Below are 26,081 nucleotides of genomic sequence, written 5' to 3'. Positions count from 1 at the left end.
TTTCGGTTTAACCATGGGTTAACAATAATACATGTTGAAATTTACGAATCACTTTATTTAATATTTGAAACCACGTTCGACTTGTATGGTCTAAAGAATAAAGTGTATCCAATGGAGTGTCCGAATTTATTTTTAAAAGTCTATTTTTTTTAATATCTCGAATAACTCATTTATTAAGTAATTTATTAGGCGACACTAGATCTGTTACATAAAAATCTGGCTTTTGTGTACATACAATATGGCCGACATAAACTAAAACCATGATCATGGAAAAATACTTTGATAAAAAGTAGACTTAAATGAACAAAGGTATAAAACCTGCTATCTAAAATATGAAATAATTTTAGTGCAAATCAAATTTTGATTAATATTATTCAAGTGACAATCATAAGATTATAATATAATGAAAATACTTTTGATAGCAAGTGAAGTTTGAAGTTCAAGTTGCAGCTTGCTGAGGGCCCGAGGAGCAGCATTTAAATTAATAGATGATTACAGATTTAATTTAGATCTAATCATCATTCATCCGATGTCAATGTGAACATTAAAAAAATTTAAACTGAGAATTGAAAAACAATCAAATTAGTAGTGGTTGCAGATATAGATTAGACTAGATCTATACTCTATTACTCTATACTAGAAGACGGCTATAGTTCACTCACTCGGGCTATACTAATACTAATTACTAGATCTATAGTAGATTCTTATACCTGAACACCGACTTACGGGAACTAGGTCAAATTTTTATTTTATTTTTTTATTTGGTGACGGTTTAACTTACAAAAAAACTGAAAGCAGATTCTTATTCTGCAACTAAAGGACTATAAAAATAGCTGTATTCCTTTGTATTACCACTCATAGTCAAGATTTTATTTTAAAATAAAGTGGGTCACTTCATGCTCCTATATTGAACGCAGTTTTTGGGCTTTCTCCTCAATTGGACAGTGAGCACCGTCATTGTACACCACTATGTAATTGCTAATAAATTATATCTGTGTTACTTAATTTTTTTTAGATTGTATTAAAAGAAGTAGATTCACTTTTGCAATATGTATTTATAGTCTATTTCCTCATATACTCTCTCTCTGTCTCTCTCTCTCTAACTCTATAATATTATAGAATATAGATCTATATAGAATATATATATATATATATATATATATATATATATATATATATATATATATCGTTTATAGTTTATTATTTATATACCTATGTAATCTATGTGTAGAAACAGACAGAAATAAATCTATATAGATTATATATCGATAAATTAATTATTATTATTTAATAAATAAGATATTTTCAACTAGGCTACATTGGCTACATGTATTTCCTCTGTCTTTCTTTTAATTGCCATCCAAGGACCCTCTTCTTGTTTTCATAAGTTGGATGTTCGTTTTGTGACACATTAACACCCCCCTCCCTCCCATAGATGCTTATAATTCTTTTCATGACTCTCTCCCCCTTCCCTCCACTGCCTGTTGGATAGTTTGTGACACTACAAGCTGAGTGTATACTTCTCCTCACTGCCAGCTCATCTGGAGTGATCACCTGCAGTGGGCATGGTCTCTGGCTTCAAATTAGCAGCCCGCACTTTTTCTTTCATTCATAAATTATATATTATAGACATCTCGATCTAGGTCAAGCTTATTCATTGAAAAAATCATAGATTTATTAATCCCAATAATATTTCTTATTACGATTTTGCTGTGTCCAATGAAGGAGAATGAGCTGAATTCATTATTATTCGTTGTACACCCCCTTATTAAATTTTATTTAACAGCTAACGGTATAAATGTGATTGGAATGTCTTTCTAAAGATGTTTGGAAGCTTATTTTGATATGCCCATCAGCCTACAATCAAACAGGCTCATAATATAGCCTTCATCCCTTATATGGGTATGAATTGCCGGGGGAGGTTAAAACAACAGCTTTACATACATGGTTACCGAGAATCTAAAAAACTGCCATCTGCTTTGGAAAAACGGAACAAAATTACCGGAACTTATCTAAAATTGGACATGCGCAGTCCCGAAACGTTGATTTTTGCTCCAAACATAAAAACAAATGAATTACAAACAAAAAAAGCGACCCGTTCATTGAAGGAGAATTTGATGGGGTGTCCAAAATATAAGAAGCTACTATACTATAGACAGTCTAAATGATAAATGTCGGTATAACTAGTATTAGTTTACGTGACTAGAAACGCTAAATCAGGTTTCTCTTATATTTTAAGAATAGAATATGCAGAAAAAAAATGCAGATTACAAATATGTAATTTGATTTCCTTGGAGATAAATAGTTTTTAAAATATATATTTTTAAGTTTTATTTCTTATTACCATTATATATTGTCATTGGAAATACACCATTTTGGTTTTAAGGCTTAATACTAGACTATCTCCCTTGAATTACTTGCCAACTTTTTTTCTTACTATTTTGTCTTTCTTTCTAGCAGCTATTAGATCTAATATTAAAATTCATTTAAAATGATAGCATAAGAATAAAAAACTCTCTTTTAAAAAGTAATTGAAAAAAAGAAGAAACAACTTCCTCAATTTATTATTAACATTTTTTTAGACCTTCATTTCAGTAAATACACTTAAAAATTCATAAGTTGACAGCATAAGAACAAAAATCTCTTTTTAAAAAGTTATTTAAAGTTTAATATAGATTAGGGAGATAAATATGCTTAAAAACAACATGGTGGTCAGTAAACTGAGTAAAGGTATCTGGGCATCTAAACTATTACCATTGCATGTTGTGTTATTTTTTTCCCTTACCCTTAAGTTTAAGCCTTAGGCCTTAAATTTAAATTCTAGATCTAGATATGAATTAGAATTGAAATAATTTGTTCATGAAAAGTGATTTCAGTACAATAAGAACAAAAATAATGTAGAATTATCCGTTGTAGGCCCTTTTAAACTAAAAAAAAAAAAATAAATATTTGTATACGAAGTGTAATTCACTAATTGTATCAATTAGTTTTGATCAGTCATGACAGTCATGTAATTAAATTATTTAATAGAAGGTTATATAGTTATAAATTGTTTGTTTCAATTTAGTGTGGTCATCTATAAAGGGAACTAATTGAGATTATATCATCACTTCAATTTTAAAAAAAAATTTTTTTTAAGTTTGTTCATGTTTTTCTTGTTTTGTATATACCCAGTTTTTTTTATAGGTCAAACCGTTATGAAAATGGCTGCCAGTGGGCTTAATTTGCTAGAACTTAACACTTTACTCTATGTTTGCTTGACATTCATTTTCCCACAGAATTCCTAATGAAATATATATATATATATATATATATATATATATAAAGTGATGGATTGCCTAACTTTCAAATTAAAAAAAGTCATTATTTTTTCCACACATTGAAAAAGGTGCCGGTACAACGTACTGGTGCGTACAATTACAAAAAAACACTGTATATCTAGATGTCTGGATGTAGTTTTTAAAATTACTTTTGTATCTAATAGTGTAACTTTCATGCTATAAGCAGTCTCTTTTTGATCTGGTCCAATCCCAACTACTTTTGGGGCATTGATTCTTAATAGCTTTCATGATGATGTAGGCCATTGTAATAATATCATATAAAAACTTACATTTATTATATTTATATATAAATAAATATATATATATATTGTTGTAACTCTAAGGTAGGCACTCAATGAAAGGCAGGAGATAACAATAAACTAGATATTTATTTACAGTACAAACAGGCATGGACTCCAGCCATCAAGTCCCAAAATGTCCTATCTCAAGTAACACCAGTCCTTTCCTACCTAAATACCAATACAGACCACTGACACACTTCCCAGCACCGCCCCAGGTCCTCAACACAGTTGATAGATAGCATAAAGGATGTTCTCTCGAGCCAAGACAGCTTAGAATTCCATCACAACAGTCCTTCTTCCTGTCTAAACATGTCTTCCACTACTTGTGTTGAATGGCGCTTTGATGCGCACCATCAGTGTGGCTCTGGAGCGGAGTTACAACATTGCCCCCTTCTCAGCTCTGTTCGTCCTGAACAGATTCAGGTACCCTACAGAGTAGTGGAAGTTAGTCAATGCAGGTGGCGGTCAGTCTGTGGGAGCCACAAAGGGCTAGGAGCGTGTTCCCCACAACGTCATCCATACTGCTATCTGCGGGTGCCGCTTTCTCCTTTGCCCATTGACCAAGTTTCTCTCAAGATGATGTCGCAATCGCTGTCTCTCCATCCTGACAGTTGTTGCTGGCGTTAGTCACCTGACACGTAGAGCAAAGGTGGCATCTCTTGTTGTTAATGCAGTTGATCCAGAACGTTGCTTCAGCAGTATCTCAGTGCGGGAATAGAGTTACAACAAAATATATATATATATATATATTTTATTATTTAAAGCTCTTTTTACTTAATGTAATCAAATTCTCTTTTTTTTTCTTTTTTTTTTTTTGGAGTATATTTTAATTGAAAATAATGAATTTTTCAAATTTAGAAGTAGAAGATTTTCATTTAACCAGTCCCAATTTTGTATTCACTAGCCTAGATAGTAATACAATTTTGCTAGAAAAAAGTATAAATTTTCATTGCTCTTTCTTTGAATTCATCAAGTGTACTATGAAAAAAACAACATATTTTTCCATTATAGGAGAAGTCTCTAAAATGACTAAAGAAAAGGGACTTCATCCAACTTCACCTATCCATGTTCATGCAGATGATACCCATGTACATGTTAAAAAAGGAAAAAAGAAGGTACTCACCACTAACATTGCCTTGTCTTTTAATATCTTTTAATGCTCATGACTTTTCCCTTGTATCTATTTCAACTTATTCTTATGAGAGGAAGAAAGGGGGGGGGCAGTTTTAAATGTATCCTAAGCTTCTTCAATGTACTTACCATGTAGCTGGCAGTACATACATAAGGGATTAACTTTTGAAGTGAATAGACTACAATTGGTACTCATTTACTGCATTAACTTAATTTGTGAAATTGTAAACAGAGTTGCCTACAAGTACGCATCTTGCGTATTTTATACGCAAATGGACGTGAAAATACATGAGTATGGTTTATCATCTGAAAATATGCATTTCCCCCTCTATCCCTCTAAAGAAAAAAAAATTTTTTTAAATTAAATAAAAAAAAAAAATAGTAGTTCCTGCTAATCATATGTAGATTCTATAGATCAGGGAGTCAATGGGCAAAATTGGCCGTTCTAACCTTCTATAGGTCTAGATCTAGATTCTAGTATTTCACATTCACAAAAAAGCCTACCATTATTCCGTTGTATTGTTAAAATATCTTTCAATAGCACTATGCACATTAAAAACTAATCAACTGTTAATGAAGCTGCCTACAGGGTTAGGATTTTTTGTAAACCACCAATTTCAGAAGATATTTCTGTTTAGATGAAAGTAAGAAGGACAGAGGTTTTTAATAGAAGAAATGTTGGTTGAGCTTAATCTCTCTCTTAGCATGATAAAGGAAATCAAACTGATGTGCCCTGACTTGCAGAATGTATCTTCTGTGGCATATTGAAAACTACTGTTATAATCACTAGCGACTAGCTAGGTTCCATTATGAAGGCCTACATTCAAAGAATGAAATCAGGGGCATTCAAGGCTGAATGTGTTTGCAAAAGAAAAGCTTTAATTATGATGATAAAAATTATAAAATTCTGGATTCCTTGCGCCCTCCTTCAACACATCTGTTTGTTTTATAAAACTTCAAGCATCAGAAACCAGAATAAATAGCTTTATCTTTCAGCAGCCCAGATTGAATTTTAGAAACAAGTTCAATGAGAAATTAGGATTATCTGCCTGAAACAAAAAATAAGTTTATTTTAAGGATTCTAAAGCTTTCATTGCTAACTCTGCAAAGAATGGTCTGAAAGAAAAAAATCTATAATAAATTCTTTCAAAATGTGATAAAATATTTCCAGTGTCTGGATACCTTGTAAAGAAATTACATATAAACAAAACTACTTTTATAGAATTAGATGTCACTGATCCAGCTAAGGGAACCATTACATCTGGTTTAAGTCTAATTTCACTTGTAACAAAAATTCCCATACTTTTGAATGAATTTTCTGTTTCCGCTATTATGGAATGTGAAATAGACTAGAGGCATTATGATAATAAAATCATTGCCAAGTGATAAGAACGGCATCATTCTAACATTTTCTAGAAAAGTTTATGACAAAGACTAAAAGTGTAAATATTTTGACAAATGCACAAAATGTCTTTATGCTGTGTTAACTTTTAATTGCTGCATTTCGTGTATGTTACATGCTTGAATGATTTTTAGTCTTTCCTGAGTAATTTCTTTATATTGAGGAAAATACACATTTGCCCCTTAAAATACACATTCCAGGTCTGGGAATAAACATTTCCATTTTTTTAAATTTTCTGAAAATAGGTTAACAGTATGAAAGCTGAAATAAAAAACATCCAATAGTCATCTCAGTGATGAATGGAAGAAAGAACTCTTGCATATGTGTTAATTCATATGATACAGCTCAGTAGGCTAACTTTTCTTCTTAGCAGTTTTAGTCCCTAGTGTAGTGAAGAATATCTTTCGGTATTGTTTCTTGTTTTGATGTTTCTCCAAGAAAACAAAATGAAAGCTTGAGAAACATAAGACATCATTATATAATGCTTTAAATATGTTTATGTTGTTAGACTACATTAGCTAAGTCATCCAGTAATTCAAGGCTCCAGAAAGCAACAGCTTCCTCTCGAGCAAGAGCCCGCAGTGTGAGCCCACCTTCTAAATCAGGTCCTTGGGTGCCTGCACCTGGTAAAGCAACAAGGGGAGGTCGAATCAGCTGGCAGGTAGAGGAATTTAATTTAATTTATTATCTATTATTATCTTGCATTGCTCATAATAAGATAAATTTTATTAGACTATATTTTATAATTGAACAAAATGCCAAAATATATTGCACATTATTTATCAAGTCTATTCTATAAATGAACCCCTTTCATTGAAGCCATTTTTTTTTTACTTTTACTGTATTGTAGAAGCAAAATGTCTACTAATTTGATATTATTCTAAATATCTTTGTATCAACAAATAATTAACTAATTCTAATAATTTTATAGGGTGCAAATCAAAAACTTGAGGTTGGTCATTTGCGAAGTAGTGACTTGTCAACAGATGAAGAAGAGCGAGTTGGTGGAGAGGTCAGATGTTATGAAAAGAAGATCAACACCTTATTAAATGAAGTAGGCTCTTTGAAGAATGAGGTAGATCAGATTTTTAAAATTCATTTCACTTTTCTTGTAATTCAACATATTTACTGTTACAGTTACATTGCACTTGGTTATTCTTACATTTCAATTTTCATTTTAAAATTACTCTGTTTGTAATGCACTCTATTACATTCACCTTCAGGTATCCCTATTTAATGCCACTATAACATTACTAGTGTGATAACTCTAATACACTTATTACATTACATATTGTGATACTTGCTTTAAATGATGTCCTTCTTAGGGTAAGACATTGAACACTTGCAGGTTACACTGTGTTGCCCATGAACTCAAACTTGTGAGAAACAAATTGTTATGGCATTACTTTTACAGCTCTATTTCATTGATTCAGTTATAATTGGTGTTCTGTATAGTTCCTGTTTTCTGTTGTTTTATTGAAATCATTTAATAAATTGGTGCTATCAGATATTTTAGAGAATACAAACATATCACGTTTTGCTTCATTAGAGTTTGATAGATGATATTATATTTATTATAAAGGAAGTAGCATTTAAAAAGACTTGTATTCTTTTCATTATATCTACTAATATTGCATGTAGAAAAAAATAAAAATCTTTTTCATTAATTAATTACAGAGGCCAACAAAACAAAAGATGCTAACATTAATAACATGCTACAGTGAAGATGCATTGTAATGAAATTAACCCAATAATTTGTACAAATACTGATTTTAAAGGTTGTTTTGCAAAAAGCCCTGAAAGAAATTGAGCATAAAGATGATCTGCTCAACTCCTCCACACGCATGCTGGAAAGACAGGAGGCAGAGCTAGAGAATGTGGAGGAGGAATTGGCCGTCACAGAAACAGAGAACAAAATACTCAGGCAAAACATGCAGTTGATAGCAGAGGAGGCAGAAATAACAAAGTGAGTATAATTCTAGCTATACCTATGTAGTATATGAAATATTCTATCAATGGTTTATACTAATAATGCCTGATGTTTCAGAAATATGAACTGTCCTTCTCCAGGTGGAAGTGTGACAGTTTATCAATCAAACACTTTATGTACAACCCTACAAGATTTTTTTTTTCTCTTTCTGTTTGAAAACTGCTCAATTATAATTGTTTAGCAAAGGATTTTGGTAAGGTGCTTCCGCGATGTGTCTTATAAGTGTCAGATAAGTCAAACAGAGTTAACACTCAAATTATGAACAAAAATGTAAGTTAATTAACGCTGATAGTGAATGTCAAATATGAAGTTTAATAATAATGAAGGGAACTTTCAAATGTCCTCAAGCTAAATCTCTACTTTAGTTACTACCAAAAGTCTTCTGTGTTTACTTCCTAAATCCTAGTCCTGGTTTTTAATTCGTCATGTCATTGTCCCTAAGTCAAAAGTTTCCCTTTTTATGAAGCAAGTAATTTTTCCCGCAAAATTCCTAATCCTGCCATAACATTTTCCATTAAGAAGGTAACTTTTTAGAGTGTGAAAATCCTATTCGATGTTTCTAGTTATGAATAGGCTAGAGACCAAAATATTGTAAATATAAATACATTTCAAAGCCCGGTATGTTCTTACAATATCTTATTCCCACTAGTAGCATTTAAATAGTTTTAAAAAAAAATGTTTCTTGAATTCAGCAATAAAAATTTTTTGAAAAATTATGACCATAGATGTATATGTTTTCTAAACAGTAAAGAACTGTGTACCAATAAGAAACAAAATGATCATGAGACCAGCTCATGGAGTTCCAGGTTTGACAAATGTCTGAACAGTTTTATGTCTTAATTGTATGGTTGAAGTAAATTCTTTATACATATTTTTCTGCAACACTTATTTTTATTTAATGTAAAATTTGTAGAGAATTTTAAATATATAATTTTTTGAAACATAGTAAATTCCTGCAAAATAGTTTCTCTACAATTTGTATATTATCAAGCCAGTAAAAAAACTTTGACCAATATAGAAACATCTTATCTGTTTTTAACATAAAAAAAGTATTACATTGTTTGGAATATTTATCATAAATGTCTCTGAGATACAATGACCTAATAGAAATCACTGATTTTCAGTTGCTCCCATCATACAAGTAAATGTAGCTCACTAAATCTGTATAACACTGGCTCCAGGTGAGGGATGACTAACAAAACTCTTGAGTTTGATTAAATAAACACTTAGTTTTGCATGTGCTTCAGTATTCTACAAAGATATTTGAAGCTATAACTCTTGCACATATTTCTTATAGTTCTGATGTGAAGAGCTCAGTCCATCTGTCTGATCAAAGGTGCATCGTTGACATTTTGTGTATGCATTTGCTGTATATTTTGTTCAGCTTCTGTTGAGTTATATGAAATCATGTTTACTCTGTATGTGAATTATTTTTCATTCACAATTCCTTATTAAGTTTTATTGTTTTATTTCTCAATTCTTGAAGTTGTGTTAATGTTTTTATAACAGCTATATACTGGCCTTGTTATCATAACTTAAGTTACTCTCTGTCTAATTATGAGAAATATTTTAATAGTCTTCATTAATTTAATCTGAGTTCATGTACAAAGAAAAATCAGTGTGTGCTTAGTTACCATTATTTTTTTTTGAGGCTACAAGCCTTGTCCATGCACTAGGGTAGGTGGATTGTAGGCACATTAACTTAAGTTCTACTAGATTAAGCTCTACTAGATTTAATCTCCTGAAAATAGAGACTTGATCTTAGCTAGGAAATGTAAATACAGACTTAAGGGAAAGGCTTTGGGGGTTAACCCTGAAGAACAATCAGTAGCCCTCAACCCTTTGACAGTTTGAAGCTTACAGTGCTACAACCTGCCATGCAGCTATTTCCAAATTGTATTGGCATCTGCTGTTCTATTGGATAGATCAGCTATGTGGAGACTTTACAGGTTAAGCACAGGTATTTATCTGGTTTGAGATGACCCATAGTCAATTCATAACTGAAGGAGGCCATACATACTCATTGCACCCTATAGCATCCTAATTACTATTTACAAATTTGTCTCAGAATCAGGTACATTTGACATCATTTGCCCTATGAACCACTGAGTCTTTAATTTGAATTTTTATTTTTTGTTTTGAACATTGGAGTACTGCAGTATTAAGGAATGTAACACTATTTAGACCAAATTAGATTATTGATTCTTTAATTTTAATGTAAAAAGGTGTTGACTTATGTGGAAGTTTGTATTTTGTTGAAATCAAATCAACTCTGTGAACCCTATGTTGAACATGTGTATTTCTTGGCTTTGGATTCAAAGGCCTGAAGGATATTCTTTTTTTTATGTGATTGTAAAAAATATTTATAAATACTTTACTTTTTTTTATAGAAGTGAAAAAGATCTTCTTAATTATGAGAGAGAAAAACTGATGAAGAAATTGATTGAGGCTGAAATGGACAGTCAGGCTGCAGCTCACCAGGTCATCTATGCTCCCTATTTAACTACTTATTTATCTGATAGAAATGTTTTAATACTAAAATACATTTATACGTTTTATCACAATATATTCTAGTGAAAATAGTTCATTTGTTACAGTTTGCATTTTATTCTGATAGCCATTTCCAGTATTACATTGCCAGTACAAATAGCACTTTACCAATTTTTTGGGGGAATCTTGCAGATCTGAAAATAACTACCCATATTTTCTTACTAGCACACTCTTTCTTAGTAGACCAATGTCAGTATCATCAGCACTAATAGCAAAATATAAAAATTCCCCTTTCAGACCTTGCAATCTATAGGGCAGATTATGTAAAGGTCATCTGTTTCTGTAGCCCATGGCCAAAACAACCACCAACTGCCTTTACTTTTCCTCAACTAATGTCAGGTACCCATAAGAGACTCAGAGCCTTCCAAAGATCCCGAAATTAAAAATTCCTAGTCTTCACCATGATTTGAACTCAGGATCCCTGGTTCAGAAGTGAAGCACTTTACCACTCAGTCACCGCTCCTCCCAATAGAAAACTTGAATATATAAAGTCTGTATGAGGGGAAAACTTATAAACTTTACCTTTCATTTATTCTAATTGTAGGCAGTAATAGTGCTCAAAATTAACTAAAAAAGAAAAGAATTGTTTAACTTTGAGATAACAACCTTGGAATATTAAATATTGTTATACATAGAATAATTTTTGTTGTACAAAAACATTGGAAAGAAAATTTTGCTCTACTTTTTAAATACATCTGAAACATAGTCTAATATTTTTACGTTTTGTGTTTTTAGGTCCGAGATCTGAAAGAGTTAATCAAACGCCTCAGAGATAACTACCACATGTCTACAGCTGACCAAGCACGGTTTGCTAAGCAGAAAGAATTGTTTTTAGAGGCCATGGCAGAGTTTGAGGCTTCCAACAGGACATTAAGGAGGCTTCTCCGTGACCAGCACAGAATTGAGGCATCGAGTTTACGTTTAAGTGAACAGAGAGATGTGCTGATGAGAAAACTTGCTGATGCTGATATGGTCAATGAGGTTAGTCTTCTTATTTGTTTAAGTACAACAAATGCAGTTAAAGCTGTCACACAGATCATTACTAAATCTTTTCATTGAAAAAAAAAATCACATCAAATAAATACATAATTATGTAAAGAAATGATGGATTTGATCACCAAAAGTAGGAACTAATACATTTCATTGAATAAATCATTTTTCTACATTCTAATCATATGGCTGATGATGATGTGAAAATTGTCTTCTTTAGAAATTATTAGATTTTTAAAATAATTTTTTTTTAAATTATAAATTTTTTAATACATTTTTCTTTTCAGAGAATGAAAAATCAACTTTTAGATTGTGAAAGTTTAATATCTGAACTTAGAAATCAGCTCCATGTTGAAAAAGTTAGTAAGGTTTTTATAGTCAAATGTATATTTTAGGTTGTTTAAAAGATGATAGAAACATAAATAAATAGTTATATTCTGAGCTAAATACATTTCTTCAATAGACAATACAATTAGCTCTTGCATTTGATACAATTGTAACAGGAAGAAAGAGTGGCACTGGGTAACTTACAGGGCTCACTGGAGAGTACACGGGCCCACTTACAGAAACAGCTGCGGCTCAAAGAAGCAGATTGTAACAGAATGGCAGTACAGATTAGGGTAATTAATTCTGGCTTTTTTATGTATTTTTTTATTTTCTGAGAAGTAAATTTTCTAAGAGCTAGACATCAAGTTTTCATAAAGTGTTTCACGACTGAAGTTGTTAGATGTTCTAGGATATGTTAGATATCAACACATTTTTATATGATTGCATATGAAAACATTAAAAAGGGATTTTAAAGAACACAGTTGATACTGTTTTATCTTCATTATCTATCTTTCTGATTATCTTTATTATCTGATTTATGAATGTTTAAAACTCAGAAACCTTTTTTTTTTTTTTTTTTTTTTTTTTTTTTTTTTTGTAATTGTTAAATGCATGTTTGCTTTCTTTTTCTTAAATAGAGTCTTGAAGGCCAGTTGACAAAGGAACGGGTAGAGAAGGAACATTTTCAAGAGTTGTCGGGCTCATCTAAGAACAGAATAGATAAAGATAAAGAAACACTGAAGAAAGCTGCTAGGTAAATTTTCTATCAAAAGCATTACAATACCTTTTTCTTCTGAATAACTGAAGACTTTGAAGCAGAGACATACGAGTCACATTATGATTCACATTTCTTCATAAACCACGAGCTGCATATACTCTATAGACTTTAAGCTCTTCCCTGCCACTGTTTATTATTCAGGAAGCTTATGCAGTCTGTTTTTCAATCAGCTCTCACAAAAAGGGACGCTGTGTAATTTACATTAGACTGAATATAGCTTATCAACTTGATTATTCCTAGAAGTGTCTTGACTGCTTGAGGGTCTTCAGTTATTAGTCTTAGTGTGTATTACTACTGCCGCTTGAGCTTGTGTGGGAGCACTGCCATCTCTTTTTATCTATTTAGTAGTAACCTTTGCTTATATCTAATGTATCCACATAGATGTTACTTTATACCTTGTGCTTCATATTGTGCTTAACAGTACTTGTGAATCTCTCAAACAAATTAGTCATTAGTTCTTTGTAGTCTGTTAAGGCTTTATTTATTTTGCACATTTTTAAAAATTGAATCACTCTTACTAAGTATAAATGAACATAAAAAAAAAAGGAAAAATAGTTTTTATCTAGCTATTCAAATGTCCAATTATTGTTATTGTATTAATGTTTCCTTTATAATTTGAAAAAGAAAAAAAATTAGCTTTCGTTGTACTTGGTCTACCTTAATGAAAATTGGACATTTGACTTTACATTTATATTTTGTAAGTAGCCATTTTAGTTACAATGTAATGTTGTTTTTTTTTCTTTGTTTTTTTTCATTCAAAATGGTAAATGTTTTTTTTTCATTCAAAATGGTAAATTTACATTTGAGTTGATATTATTTATTTTGTTTCACTGACATATATTCTTTACAGGAAATAATTTATGCTACACAAACTAGAACTAACTTAAATTTTTTTTTTTTAAATTTAAATTAGCTATGCTAATACTACCCTTAAAAAAAAAGTTTTCTTGTCATTTATAAACAGCCCAAACTTAACTTATATACATTTTTAATCCTTTTTAAAAATTGTATAACAATATAAGATATTCATAATGTGTTAAGATGTTAATGAATTTATTTAAAAACTAAGGATATTGAGATTGTGATGATGATTCATTAAATTGTTTTTATTATTTTAAAAAATATTTGTAAGGAATGTCAGATTAACAAAAAAAAATTGGTTTGACATTACAAAAATTTGTTAAATTATTTAAGTTATTTCTGTGCAGTAAAATTAAGTTTTAAGAAGTTATTTCTAATAAACAATTTTATTTTGAAAATCTGAGAGAAGTAAGATATTTTACATTCACATCCACAGAAACCACATCAACATTTTACATTTTATTGTAAGAATAATCATAATTCATGTTAAACATGTAAATATATTTCTATATATTGTAATTGTATCTCTGTGTGCTTTCACTTGATTACATAACATTCAGGGCACAAAAGGTCCGAGCAGAGAGGTTGGAGGAGGAGGTCAGTCACCTGACCAAACGATTGACTGAACTGCAATGTCAGGGCTCAGAGCAAACTGCCAAACTGACCACAACTAACTCTAGGTTTGAAAACTTAGCAAGAGAGAGGGAACTGTTGACAAAAGACTGTAGCCTCTATAGGGCGTGAGTGAGATCATATCATCTTTCCTCATCTACACTTCCTGTAGCTTTTCAAAATATCTTTAAATTAAAAAAAAAGTTTTAGCAATGATAGTTATTCATAGCAACATATCATCTAGTTTATCTATCTTTATTTGCAATATCATTAACCAAAAAACAGCTTTATTTAAAGTAGCTTTCCTCAGTACCCAACATTTTCAAACAATATCTTTGGTGTGCTTATTTATATTTTTTGAATATAATGTTTTTCTTTATGCTATGTGCTGCATGTTATATTCTGCTGTTTCATCATACTGTGTGTTTATAGCTCATTGTATTTTAACAGATTATTAATACTCTATCAATTATAAGCTTTTTTTAATAGTAAAACTACATTAAATAATGTTGAATTATTTATTTATTCAATATTCTGACTACATTAATTTTTTTTTAAATTCAATAATCTTTTTTTCTTTTTATTTAATTAAAAGAAAATTGCAAATTGTTTTAAATTTTGTTCAAAGATAACATTTATTATTTTTAAATGGTGTAATCAGGGGCGGCCTTAGCAGTGCGCAGGGCCCTGGGGGAGCATCAAATTTCCTATCGCGGGGACCCCACAGGCCTGGGGCAGTTGCCCCACTTGCCACCCCCTTGGGTCGCTACTGGCTGTAATGATTTGTTTAGTTTACTTTTTAAATACAATTTTCCTAGGAAAATAGCTGAACTGGAAGCTCTTGTAGACAGACTGGAATCTAATGCCAAGGCTCAGAATGAAACACTGACGAGTAAGATTCATGAGAGAGTGACAGAAAGTACAAGCATGAGACTGGAGAATGAGAGACTTAAGGTAACATTGGATCAGAGACACACTTGTGTGTCAGACTCATCTTTAGGAAATGGCATTCCACACCCTTATAAACTTCTATTTACTATCAACAAGCATGATCTGAATCTAAATAGTCTCCTTTTATACCTGTAATGTGACAAGGTTTTTGTTGACTAGATGAATCAGGTGAAACAAACAGTTGCCTAGAAAATAATATTCATTAATGACCACGAACTACTGTCAGCCATCATGTTTGATTCTCCAATTAACAAGTTTGCATTACATTTCAAATTAGCATTCATTCAAACTTGTGAATATTATTTTAAAGGCTCTCATATTTGTTTCTAAAGTTTACATGTTTCTACCTTTGCCCCTTTTTTTAATCTGACATCAGAGTTTACTCTTTTTTAATGCTTTACTATATCCTGTGTTTTATTACTAGTGAATGGGCACCACATGGCCTAAATTGTGCTGATATGCCAAAAACCCAAAATATCACAAATTAGTAGTGAAATTTGCAATGAAAGTCAAGACAATCAATAACTATTCCCTTCACAAAACTATCATTAAATTATTTTTTTTTTTTATATTGACTCTTTAGAGATGATGTAAAGGTCATCTGTTTCTGTGGCCCATGGTTAACAAGGGTGTCATGTGGCCAGCACAATGACCAACTGCTTTTACTTTTACCCAACTAATGTCAGGTACCCATTAAAGATGGGTGGACTGAGAGGCAGACAAATATCCTGAAACTCCCTTTTAGAGAAGAGTAGAATACAAATACTTAAGTCACAACCTTGTCTAAACAGTTATCTGAAATCCTTCAATAGGTCTTACGAGTTGAATTTTTTTTTCATCTTGCATTACTTAGTTTGAGTCATTGTATTTATTAATGAATAATTTATTCCATGATTTTTGTGTGTTTCAATGTTAGAGTACAGTCACTATTTTAGAAGGCAAAGTCAGGCAGTCTGAGGAAGATGTTCAACAACTAAGGGGGACAATCAAACAGTATGAGAAGTTAGTGGATGAATACAAGGAACAGGTTGGTTTCATTTCTTTTTCAACATCAGTTGTCTCCCTTCATTTCAACACTCATTTAACTTTTTATGCTCCAAAGTAATTATCATTCCATATTTATTATTATCTCTAGTTATAAATTACAAATGTTTCTTCAAAAGAGCAGATAATTATGTTCTATGTGTCAACATAATCATGCATATTAGTTAAAGACTCTGCTAAGTTATTGGTTTTCCTGACTGATCCAGGCAACCCTTTCCTTGCTCGACAGACTGGAAGATAATTCTAAGGCTCAGAATAAAACACTGGCCTGTCAAATTCATTAGAGAGTGTGACAGAAATTCACTTTGTTATTTAATCTTTAATTTTGATTTTTACTGAACTTAATTGCAGTTTTCTTCTAAAATAAAACAAGACTATTAAGTGGATTTCTTCTCTTGTAGGTTCTAAATGATTGTATTAGATGGAAACCAGCTTTAGCTCAAATACTCGTAAATAAAACTATTTCAATATTCTTCAGTTTTGTTAATAAGAATTAATTTATTTTGAAAAAGTTATTTTCACTTTTTTTTTGGTCTATCAACCAATTCTGATTTGAATTCTTGAATTTAGACTAAATGACTTGGTAGCTAATATGTGCCATATTTCAAATTTCTTAAAGTTTATAGACAATTAATGGTTATTTTGTGTCCGCAAAGACATAATTAACTGATGATAATTCTACTTTGAGACTAATGATCTTTGTATAACATAGTTTAATAACACAACTAAGAAACTTTCACTTATTTTGTCTCTTCTGTCATTTCAAAACATTCACCGGCCTATAGATTCATCAGTTTATGAAGAGAACCAATGTCATTGTCATTTCAACTAGAAGAAAAAATGGTTTCTTTGTAAAGGTGATGGTGACACACACATGATTTCACTGGCTTGCAATCACTTATTCTAGTTCCTATACTATATTCAACTTCTCATATTTGTGTTTTTTATTCTTAATGTCCAACTTCACAGTAGACAGAGCTCAATGGTCTGAAAGTTTTCTCCCACTTGTCACGTCTGCTACACAGACATGCCCAACAAAAAGTTAGCCAACACATTGGTAGATTATGTCACTTCACTTATTTTGTCTCTTCTGTCATTTCAAAACATTCACCGGCCTATAGATTCATCAGTTTATGAAGAGAACCAATGTCATTGTCATTTCAACTAGAAGAAAAAATGGTTTCTTTGTAAAGGTGATGGTGACACACACATGATTTCACTGGCTTGCAATCACTTATTCTAGTTCCTATACTATATTCAATTTCTCATATTTGTGTTTTTTATTCTTAATGTCCAACTTCACAGTAGACAGAGCTCAATGGTCTGAAAGTTTTCTCCCACTTGTCACGTCTGCTACACAGACATGCCCAACAAAAAGTTAGCCAACACATTGGTAGATTATGTCACTTCACTAGAGCTATTTCATTTGAACAACAAATTGTCAGTTTTTATTTAGACTGTCATTTGATATTTTACGGCTGGTTTTGTTCTGTTTCTTTAAGGCAATAAATTCTTTTTTTTTTATACAATTTTTAACATTCTAATTTATTAATGGTTCCCAATTATGTAGAATATTTATTTTTTTTCAGAAATTTGTTTCTTCTTTAATGTCACTGTATTTTAATTTTAGTTCATGGCATATTACATGATGCAACCTTTTTTTTTTTAAAATAACTGGCTTATTTGATTGCACAAACTATTTTAGAAGACAAAAATACTGTACCCAAAAGTTCTATATTAAAATATTTATGTATTAATTTTGTTGTTGTTAGACACATTCAAATAAAAAATAGATACAAAAATACATACTGAAACATATTGAGCTTGTTTATTCTATAAATAAACAAATTCTAGAAAATGATCTACATGATATTCATCATACACAATGCAATGGAATGTGGATAGAAAGTTGCAAACATGTTTATCAAAGAATTGAATGGCTTTTTATGGTGCTTATCATGTGTATGCAATGGACTTTGTTTCACTTATGTAGGACTTTTTCAATATAAGCAGCTGGTCATATTTACCAGAGACCTAATTAGCATTTGCAACAATTTTATTGTTTTTCCATTTTTGTATGTAAAAAAGCTTATAAGTTTCTTTTAAAAATGAATGTAGTTGTAACATGTTTTTTTTAGAAGTGATTTTTTTGTTAATTTTTTTTTTCTATTTGATTAAATATGCAGAATTGAATTAAAAATTGAATCCAGTAATACTTTTAAGAATTAATAATCTTTAATTTAAAATATTGAATGATTTATTTTAATTTTAATTCTCTTATATTAAAAAAAAAAATTCAGGCTGGTAGGACAAGGCACGAGGCAGATGAATCATTTGTCAAACTGGAGGAACAGTCAAGGGAGAAGGAGAGAATTCAAAGAGAAGGGGAGCTAGAACTGGAAAAGGTCAAGATAAGGCTCCATCAACGTCTGCAGGAGCTAGAACCCCTACCTGAGATGTTGAGAGCCACTGAGTTGAAACTGCATGAAGCCAATGAAAAACTTTCTAGCTTTGAGTCCCGGCATGCAGACAGTATGAGAATTATTGCTGATCTTACTGCTAAGGTGAGGAACAACCAATTTTGTTTGTTTATAGCTGTTGTAAATAACCATTTTAGGAAGTTATTAGTTAACCAAAAGGGTTCGAAGCATATACCAGGTACTATATTCTGAAAGGGATGTATGACAAATAAAAGTAAGCCAAGTTTGTTACCCTATCACCTATCCTAGGCATCAGATAATCTACCGAGAACTAATGAGTTCATCTATTCTACAGCTTGAGTTTCACTCTGAGACAGTGGAGCATTTCAAACATAAATGCAATGATTCACAAGACTCCAACAGATCTCTGCAATCCAAGTATGATCAATTGGAAAGGTAAGATGGTGACCCTAAATATCAGCATTGAGAAAAAAAAGTATATTTTTTTATGTGCAATGTCATAATACCCTTTTGTAAAGTCATATTATCATATCAATGGATGACTTTGGGGATTTGTTCGTCCTCCACGTGGCAGTTATGATCGAGCTAAAACAGGTAGTGTTACCTGAGGGTGGTGAATATACTGGGTAGAACTGTGCTGCTTATTCTCTCTTGCCATGTATTTCTTTATTTGTTCTCTTCAGTCTTTTCATTATTTTTTGGAAGGAATAAGAGGAACTACAGTAGTTTCCAAATCAGCCAGTTCTCCATTCATTTGTCTTTACCAGAGTTATCCTGCAGTGCAGTATTTGGAACAGGCCTCTTCATAAAATATGCAGCTTTGAAGAATATTTTAATGATTCCAATAGTCATCTTGAGTTTTAAATCAATTCTGCAGTTGAATGTGGTACCTGAAAGCTTGCTGACCTTTTGTTACAGTTATCAAAGTACTTACTGAAACTTAAAGATTTCACTGGAAGTAAAAATTAAAAAAAATATTGTATTTCTTTCCAAATATAACCTTTTCTTGTATGAAACAATTTTTTATTTGTTTAAGATTGATATTAAATCATTCTTTTTGTGTCCAATGTTAGTTTCAGAATTGCTAGATGTAATCAAAAGGCATACAAATAAGAATCTTTTAATATCACAATTAGATTTGGCGATCTTCATTTCAGAGTTCTCTATCCCTAGCTGTACAGCTGTGTTGCAGTTTTTAGTTTTGATTTTGTTTGGACAATGCATTGCTGTAACTCCAAGTAATATATGTTTATGTGTTGGCCTCCTTCAGTGGTAGAACGATTACGGTTCATCTTGTGCACCTCATGTGGCTGTGGAGCCCTATTTTGGAGAGACACTCCCGTCCACAAATATCACAGGTTAAGGTGGCTTTTGCTTCAGTGGTAGAGGAGCTGGCCAATTTTCGTATTGTATGTTTTTCTTCCTGAGCTGAGACCCATGTTCTTTCACTGTCCATAGTTTTCTTGTTCACACTGTCTCTCTCCATCTGGTGCGGTCTAGAGCTATGTCTTCCCAATGGTCAGTATTGATGTTCACTTATTTAAGGTCCCGTTTTAGATGTAATAAAACGGGATCTATTTGTTTATAGAATAACTAGAAATGACTGATATGTGGTAGCCTGATCTTGTGGTATGCACTTTGGACTGTTATCTTGATGGTCCAGGTTTCAACCCTACCTGTCGCATCCCCTGCAATCTGAAAGGTTTGGGCTAATAATTCTAAAGGAACGTTTGAAACATGTGAAACAAAGCAACAAGTATTTTCTAATTTCGCAAGAGAAAAATCTGAAATAGAGATTGACATCTAGAGAATATGAGTTTTACAATAACCTTGTTTTGTGTTATTTTGTTTAACAAGATCCTTATTTTGTGTTACTTTTTAATTGTTACTGTAATGGTGTATATATTTCATATTGATAAATGTTATATATTTACTATGTCATGAAGGAGGCTGAAGGAATTAGAAGACCAAAACACAGAATTGCATACCAGTCAGGTTAAGATGCAGGAAGTCTTGCACCAAGAGTCAGTGAGTACACTTTTAAGTCTCTTGGTGTTCAGTGACAGTCATCTTTTTATTTATTGAATTTTAGTGTTGCCTTTCAGTCATTGGGTTGTAGCTCCAAACACCTAGTACAACTAAACTGTTGTATGCATATCATATTCTTAGGGCCAAACTTGAATAAAACTTGAAAAGCTTCCTATCATCAAAAAAAAACAAAAAACTTTCATATACAGCTTTTAACTTCAATGTACCGGTATTTAGAAACACAAGTGAAATGATAATGTCTTCAACAACTTACAACTTGCATTGAACTACACCTCTTTCTGCTACTGCTTGTCTCTTCAACTTGCACTGCCTTATTTAAAACTTCAACTATGACAAACTTCCTTGTGGCTACATTAGAATCTTTTCAAGCCTATGCAACCAAAGTATCTGGCTATTTAGTGCTTATGATTACATCAGAAACAGGCAAACACACTCCATAATTAGACATCTGCATCTATTTATATGTTAGTTCAATAACTTAATATAAATAAAATAAAATCTATTAACAATTAGTAGTGGTTCAAAATATCCCCTAATTGAACACATGCATGTATTGTCAGCTCCGCCTTGAAGAGAAAGCTAGAGAGAATGTGAGTTTGACAAGACAGCTAGAAAATGCTCTATCAGACAACAGACAGATACAGGAGCACAGCAGAGAACGCTTTGCTTCAAAGGTAGTGTCACTTCAGAAACTGTCTGGCCATTTGATTCTTTTCACAAAAGACATTTAGCTCATTAACATCTTTCCTAGAGAGAATATTGCATGGAAAAGTTCAACAAATATTAAGTCATACCTTTATATAGTGTCATATTTATCATTTGTGTGGTCCATAAAATACCACCACAAAACAAAAGTAAAATAATATTTTCTTCCTACTTGAAGACATCAGAATTGATGGTGGGACTTTAGATGTTGACTTATTACAACATGATGCTATTTATTCAGCATTTAAATATTTAATCTTTTAAGCACTTTAAACTACTTGCTTTTCAAATTGTATATCATATTAAGAAAAATATATACTGCCAATTATAACATATAATGTTCTATTGATCGTTAACATGAATATATATAACATGTTTCCTGTACCAATACATGTGGATATTGTGTTTCTATTCTAGGAAAGAACCTACCAGTCTCGTATAGCTGATCTAGAGACACAACTCAGCCAGCTCAGAGCAGATTTGGCCAAAATTATGAGAGAGAAAGAAGAGGTAAGTCTTATTGTTTCAGAAAGTTTTGATTTCTGGTTTATTGATTAGAAAAATGGTATTCCATTATTCCAGACAAAAAATTATATTACTTGTTTAATATCATATGGCTCTATTTCTCTTTGATAAAATGATAAATGACTTACAAAATGATCACATCAATATTTTACATTTTTGAGCTTAATTTTTTGGTTCATGTATCCAAAAGTTATTTTAAGTCATTTTGGGGAGGAGGACCTTTCTATATTGAAACTTAAGATTTTCATTAGTTTGCTTAACAACCACTGAGTAACACTAAAGATACAATACTCTTCATGCTGGATAGGCTGTACTTGACTTTAATTGTTAAAGTTTTAATGCTAATTTATCTTGATCTACTTTAGTTTCCCTTTTCTCCAAAGATTAAAAAACTATTTCCTGAGACATTGGCAACTTATACCTGTGTGCTGTGATTTCTGATTGCTACCAAACAAAATATAATTTGTTTAGTTTTAGACATTCCAAAAAATATTGAGCAAGTCTGAGAATATTTTGAGATTTTATAAATTACTAGTTGACCGGTGGCTAGGATAGGCCCCTATTTTGCAGGGCCAGCTTTAGGCCACTGCAATCTATGCAACCACAGTGGTCCCCACACCTTCATAGGCCCCTCGCTAATCCTAGGTGTAAATTATTAAATTAAACTATTTTATAACATATGACAGATTTTCCGCGGCCTCCTGATTTACCAGGAGCTCCTGGAAATTTCCTAAAATTACAAAATATATGAAAAAGTCCTGGAAATATCCGGAAATTATTAAAATCTTTTGAAAACATTCTAATCTCCTTAAATATATAGACAAAAATTTTCATTTTGGGCTGACATTCAATATGGAAAACGCCAATCCTATGCAAGATAAAAAAAAACAGCATTATCATGTAATTGTGGAATCTGGTGAAAAAAGCTTCTTGCACCTCAAACTAATGAAGAATTACTTGAGGTTAACAATTCTCAGATAGATTGAAACATTTGGTAATTCTTGCTATTGAGCGAGATCTATGTAGGAAACAGACTTTGTATGATTTACTGTATGACTTTGCTACACATAAGGCTCGTGTAGTAATTCTGTGCCATAGTAAAGCTATGACTAAATAAATGTTTATCTTTATTTATAAAGCTATGACTAAATAAATGTTTTTCTTTATTTATAAAACAATGACTAAATAAATGTTTATCTTGTTCAGAATGAAAGGAAGTTTAATTCAAGGCTATATGACCTGAAAGACAGATTGGAACAGTGCCATTCCACCAACCGTTCCATGCAGAATTATGTCCAGTTCCTCAAGAACTCATACTCCAATGTATTTGGTGAAACATCCTCCTCTTTTCCAGCTCCACCATCTCCTGTCAAGCAGTTCCCTTAACCTTGTAGCACATACCTATCTATCTAGCTTCCAATTGTCTGATTCGTTGTGATTAAAGTGTCTCTTTTGAAACGAATTCATGTATATATGGCAGTGAAGTTTGTAACTATGTTACAACAAAAAATATTTTTCTAGTTTTCTAATATTTATTTATTCTTGAATACTATCAAATATATTCCACGGGACTTACAGATCTTTTTGTCCACATACTCATTGTATACATTAATTTATATATCTCTTTAATTATTCTGCATTAGTATATATCACTCAGATAATACAAATAGTTGTGACTTAGGAATATTTCATTTGTACTTTTCTTTGACTTTGTTTCTGTGACATTAAGATGAAAATAATCATTATGAAAATGAAATCACAAGTTTTTATCATTTTGTCTCTGTTGAGTTGAGGATAAAAACTATATTTATGACATATTTTTGAAGATCACCAAACTGTTCTAATAATTTGATGCATAAATATATTTCACTTGAAAAAATGTAGAACCTTTGTATGTATTTCTTTTCTTTGTTTAGTCATTTCATTATCCATGTAACTGATATTTATTTTTTTTTAAATACATCAGCATTATGAAATCAGGGTTGAATCAGTTATTAGGCCTAATGTGCTTTTCTTTCTTTAAACACAATGCGTAACTTTCACATTTCAACAAACATTAATTTAAATATTATTTTGTTTATAAATATGGTGATTGTCAAGAAAATGTTAGAAGGTTGCAATGTGGGTGGCTAGATTACACTAATTACTATTACAAAATTTATAAATTAAAAAGTGGTAATGCGAATTTAAATAAGGTAACATCTAGATAACTAGAAGATAATGGTTTCAATTTTTTATCAGCTGGAAAAAAATGTATTTGGCCATTGTCTCTTTTTAAATCCATTATAAAGCACTTTATATCAAATATATATGTAATACATTAGTATGATCCCTTTCATTTTTAAATTAGACTTTTACCTAGCTATCTGTTCCACCAATTTGCATACAGTTTCTTTTTAGCCATCATCATAAATTCAGGATTTCATTTGTTGTTGTGTTTTTTTTGGCCAAAATATTTTATTGTAATTAGTCTCTTTGTTTATTTACATTTGAAAATCTGTTTTGTCTCCGTCCACGATGTTTGTGAACATAAAATTAATTAGTGATTATCCGTGTTTAAGGGGAAAAGTTTTGGTCTATTTTTCTTGATAAACCAAAAGATTGCTAAATTGTTTCAAACTTTCGTTTGTTTGTAAAACTTTACACACACTTTTCTAATTTGTAAACTAGATGACTGCTGTCTTTATGCACTAACATAAGGATTAAAGGATGTTTACATTTTAAAGTTCTGTAAAGGTAACTTTTGTTTGATAAAAAAATTTGAGTGTTATTTGTTTTGAGGACTCCTTAACAATTTAGAACTTTTAAACTTATTGTTTTGTATACATTGAGAAGTTGCCAGTGCTTGATTTCGAGCATTTCTTCAAGCAGTGGATAACTCAATTATATAGTTGTTTATTTAGCTTAATTCCCTTGGTATTTGAGCAGCTGTCTCAAACTGACTTGCCTGTAAGAAAACTTCTAGTTAATGTTTTACCCTCATAAAGTCAGATAGTCTTGAGCTCATCATTTTTAAAGTTGTTTTTTTTTACTGAGGAAACATTATTAGTTTGATAGAGCAAGATTCTTTGTTGATAGCGCTAATGAAAGTGTTAGAGTGTTGTTATAACATGAGAAAAATGTTTATATTTTTTGCTTTTGGAATTTAAAATTTAACAGACAATCTCAGTTGTATCTTTGTGTTAGTGAAGAGAAATGTTTTACTAACAGTTTTCTGAATAACTTTAAAAGATTATTGAAGATGTGTATAATATTGTTCCTATACAAAAATTGTGTTTCTAGAAAACGTAACACTTAAGAACATGTACACTTTTTCCAGTAAAGGTTTTGTATTGAGAATACAATGGGCTCTTGCAGGCTTGATTGATATTTTTTAGTAGCCTATTTGTGATTTTTAAAAATATTGTAGAAATCACTTCTATTGTTTTCTAAGGTCATTTTCTTATCTTGTTATTATCTTGACTCACTTTCTGTAGTCTAATTTAAGTATAATTTTTATTATTATTGCTTATGACTTTTAAGTATTGAATCATTAGATTCAAATCATAGTGATTCAGAGTTAATAAAATATTACCAATTTTAACTTTCCACAAAATTAAGACTTTTTACTTCTGTTTTCAATTAACAACACCACACTTTTTTTTGTTCTCTACCTACTTTTCAGATTTTTGTTGTTATTATGAGTGATTCACATAAACATATTTATAGATCAAGTAAATCATGTTAACTTTATGATACAGATTTTTTTGTACACACAGTTGTACTATATTTTTAATACCTCAGATGTGTGACTCTTAATACTTGACCTAGATACGGGGAGTAACCCTTGTGGGATTTTGGGCATGACATGGTTTGAATTGTGCCAAAAATCCTAAACTAAACTATATTTGACTGAACACATTATATCTCTGTAGTTAAGTATATTGTACATTGATGACTAGATGGTTTGATTGTGTGTGTGCTTTGTTTATCAACCTATTTGATAGTGACTGATCTGTGATACATAGAAACTTGGATTGCTAGAATTTATTAAATTTTTCATTTTATTTTATTCATACATTGTAATAAATATTATTGTCTACATTAAAATGATTCTAGATAAA

The 26,081-nt window shown here is 31.1% G+C and overlaps 1 protein-coding gene across 9 annotated transcripts; it reads left to right on the top strand.

The window, feature by feature from the left end:
* Nucleotides 1-26,081, top strand: LOC106067763 (outer dense fiber protein 2-like). 9 transcript variants are annotated; one of them, XM_056041070.1, is made up of 24 exons: nt 1-309; nt 4,634-4,737; nt 6,664-6,816; nt 7,087-7,230; nt 7,481-7,534; nt 7,934-8,121; nt 8,892-8,951; nt 9,270-9,326; nt 9,443-9,481; nt 10,536-10,626; nt 11,431-11,676; nt 11,973-12,044; nt 12,189-12,305; nt 12,651-12,766; nt 14,212-14,391; nt 15,082-15,217; nt 16,131-16,241; nt 16,660-16,707; nt 18,559-18,822; nt 19,034-19,134; nt 20,646-20,727; nt 21,309-21,422; nt 21,871-21,963; nt 23,185-26,081. In XM_056041070.1, exons 1-24 carry the CDS (start codon nt 300-302, stop codon nt 23,362-23,364), a joined length of 2,760 nt encoding a protein of 919 aa, XP_055897045.1. In that variant the 5' UTR covers nt 1-299; the 3' UTR covers nt 23,365-26,081. The 9 variants fall into 9 exon arrangements, with proteins under 9 accessions (XP_055897045.1, XP_055897046.1, XP_055897051.1 ...); XM_056041071.1 differs by lacking the exon at nt 9,443-9,481; XM_056041076.1 differs by lacking the exon at nt 14,212-14,391.

Source organism: Biomphalaria glabrata, chromosome 9 (genome assembly GCF_947242115.1).
Source record: "Biomphalaria glabrata chromosome 9, xgBioGlab47.1, whole genome shotgun sequence".
NCBI classification, from domain to species: domain Eukaryota; kingdom Metazoa; phylum Mollusca; class Gastropoda; family Planorbidae; genus Biomphalaria; species Biomphalaria glabrata.
The sequence above is the reverse complement of the archived record's forward strand: the minus strand, read 5'-3'. Positions and strand labels throughout refer to the sequence as shown.

Coding starts and splice junctions, on each gene's coding strand:
- LOC106067763 (XM_056041070.1), top strand. Junction 12,306..12,650: donor GAATGGCAGTACAGATTAGG/GTAATTAATTCT, acceptor TTTCTTAAATAG/AGTCTTGAAGGCCAGTTGAC. Junction 14,392..15,081: donor GACTGTAGCCTCTATAGGGC/GTGAGTGAGATC, acceptor CAATTTTCCTAG/GAAAATAGCTGAACTGGAAG.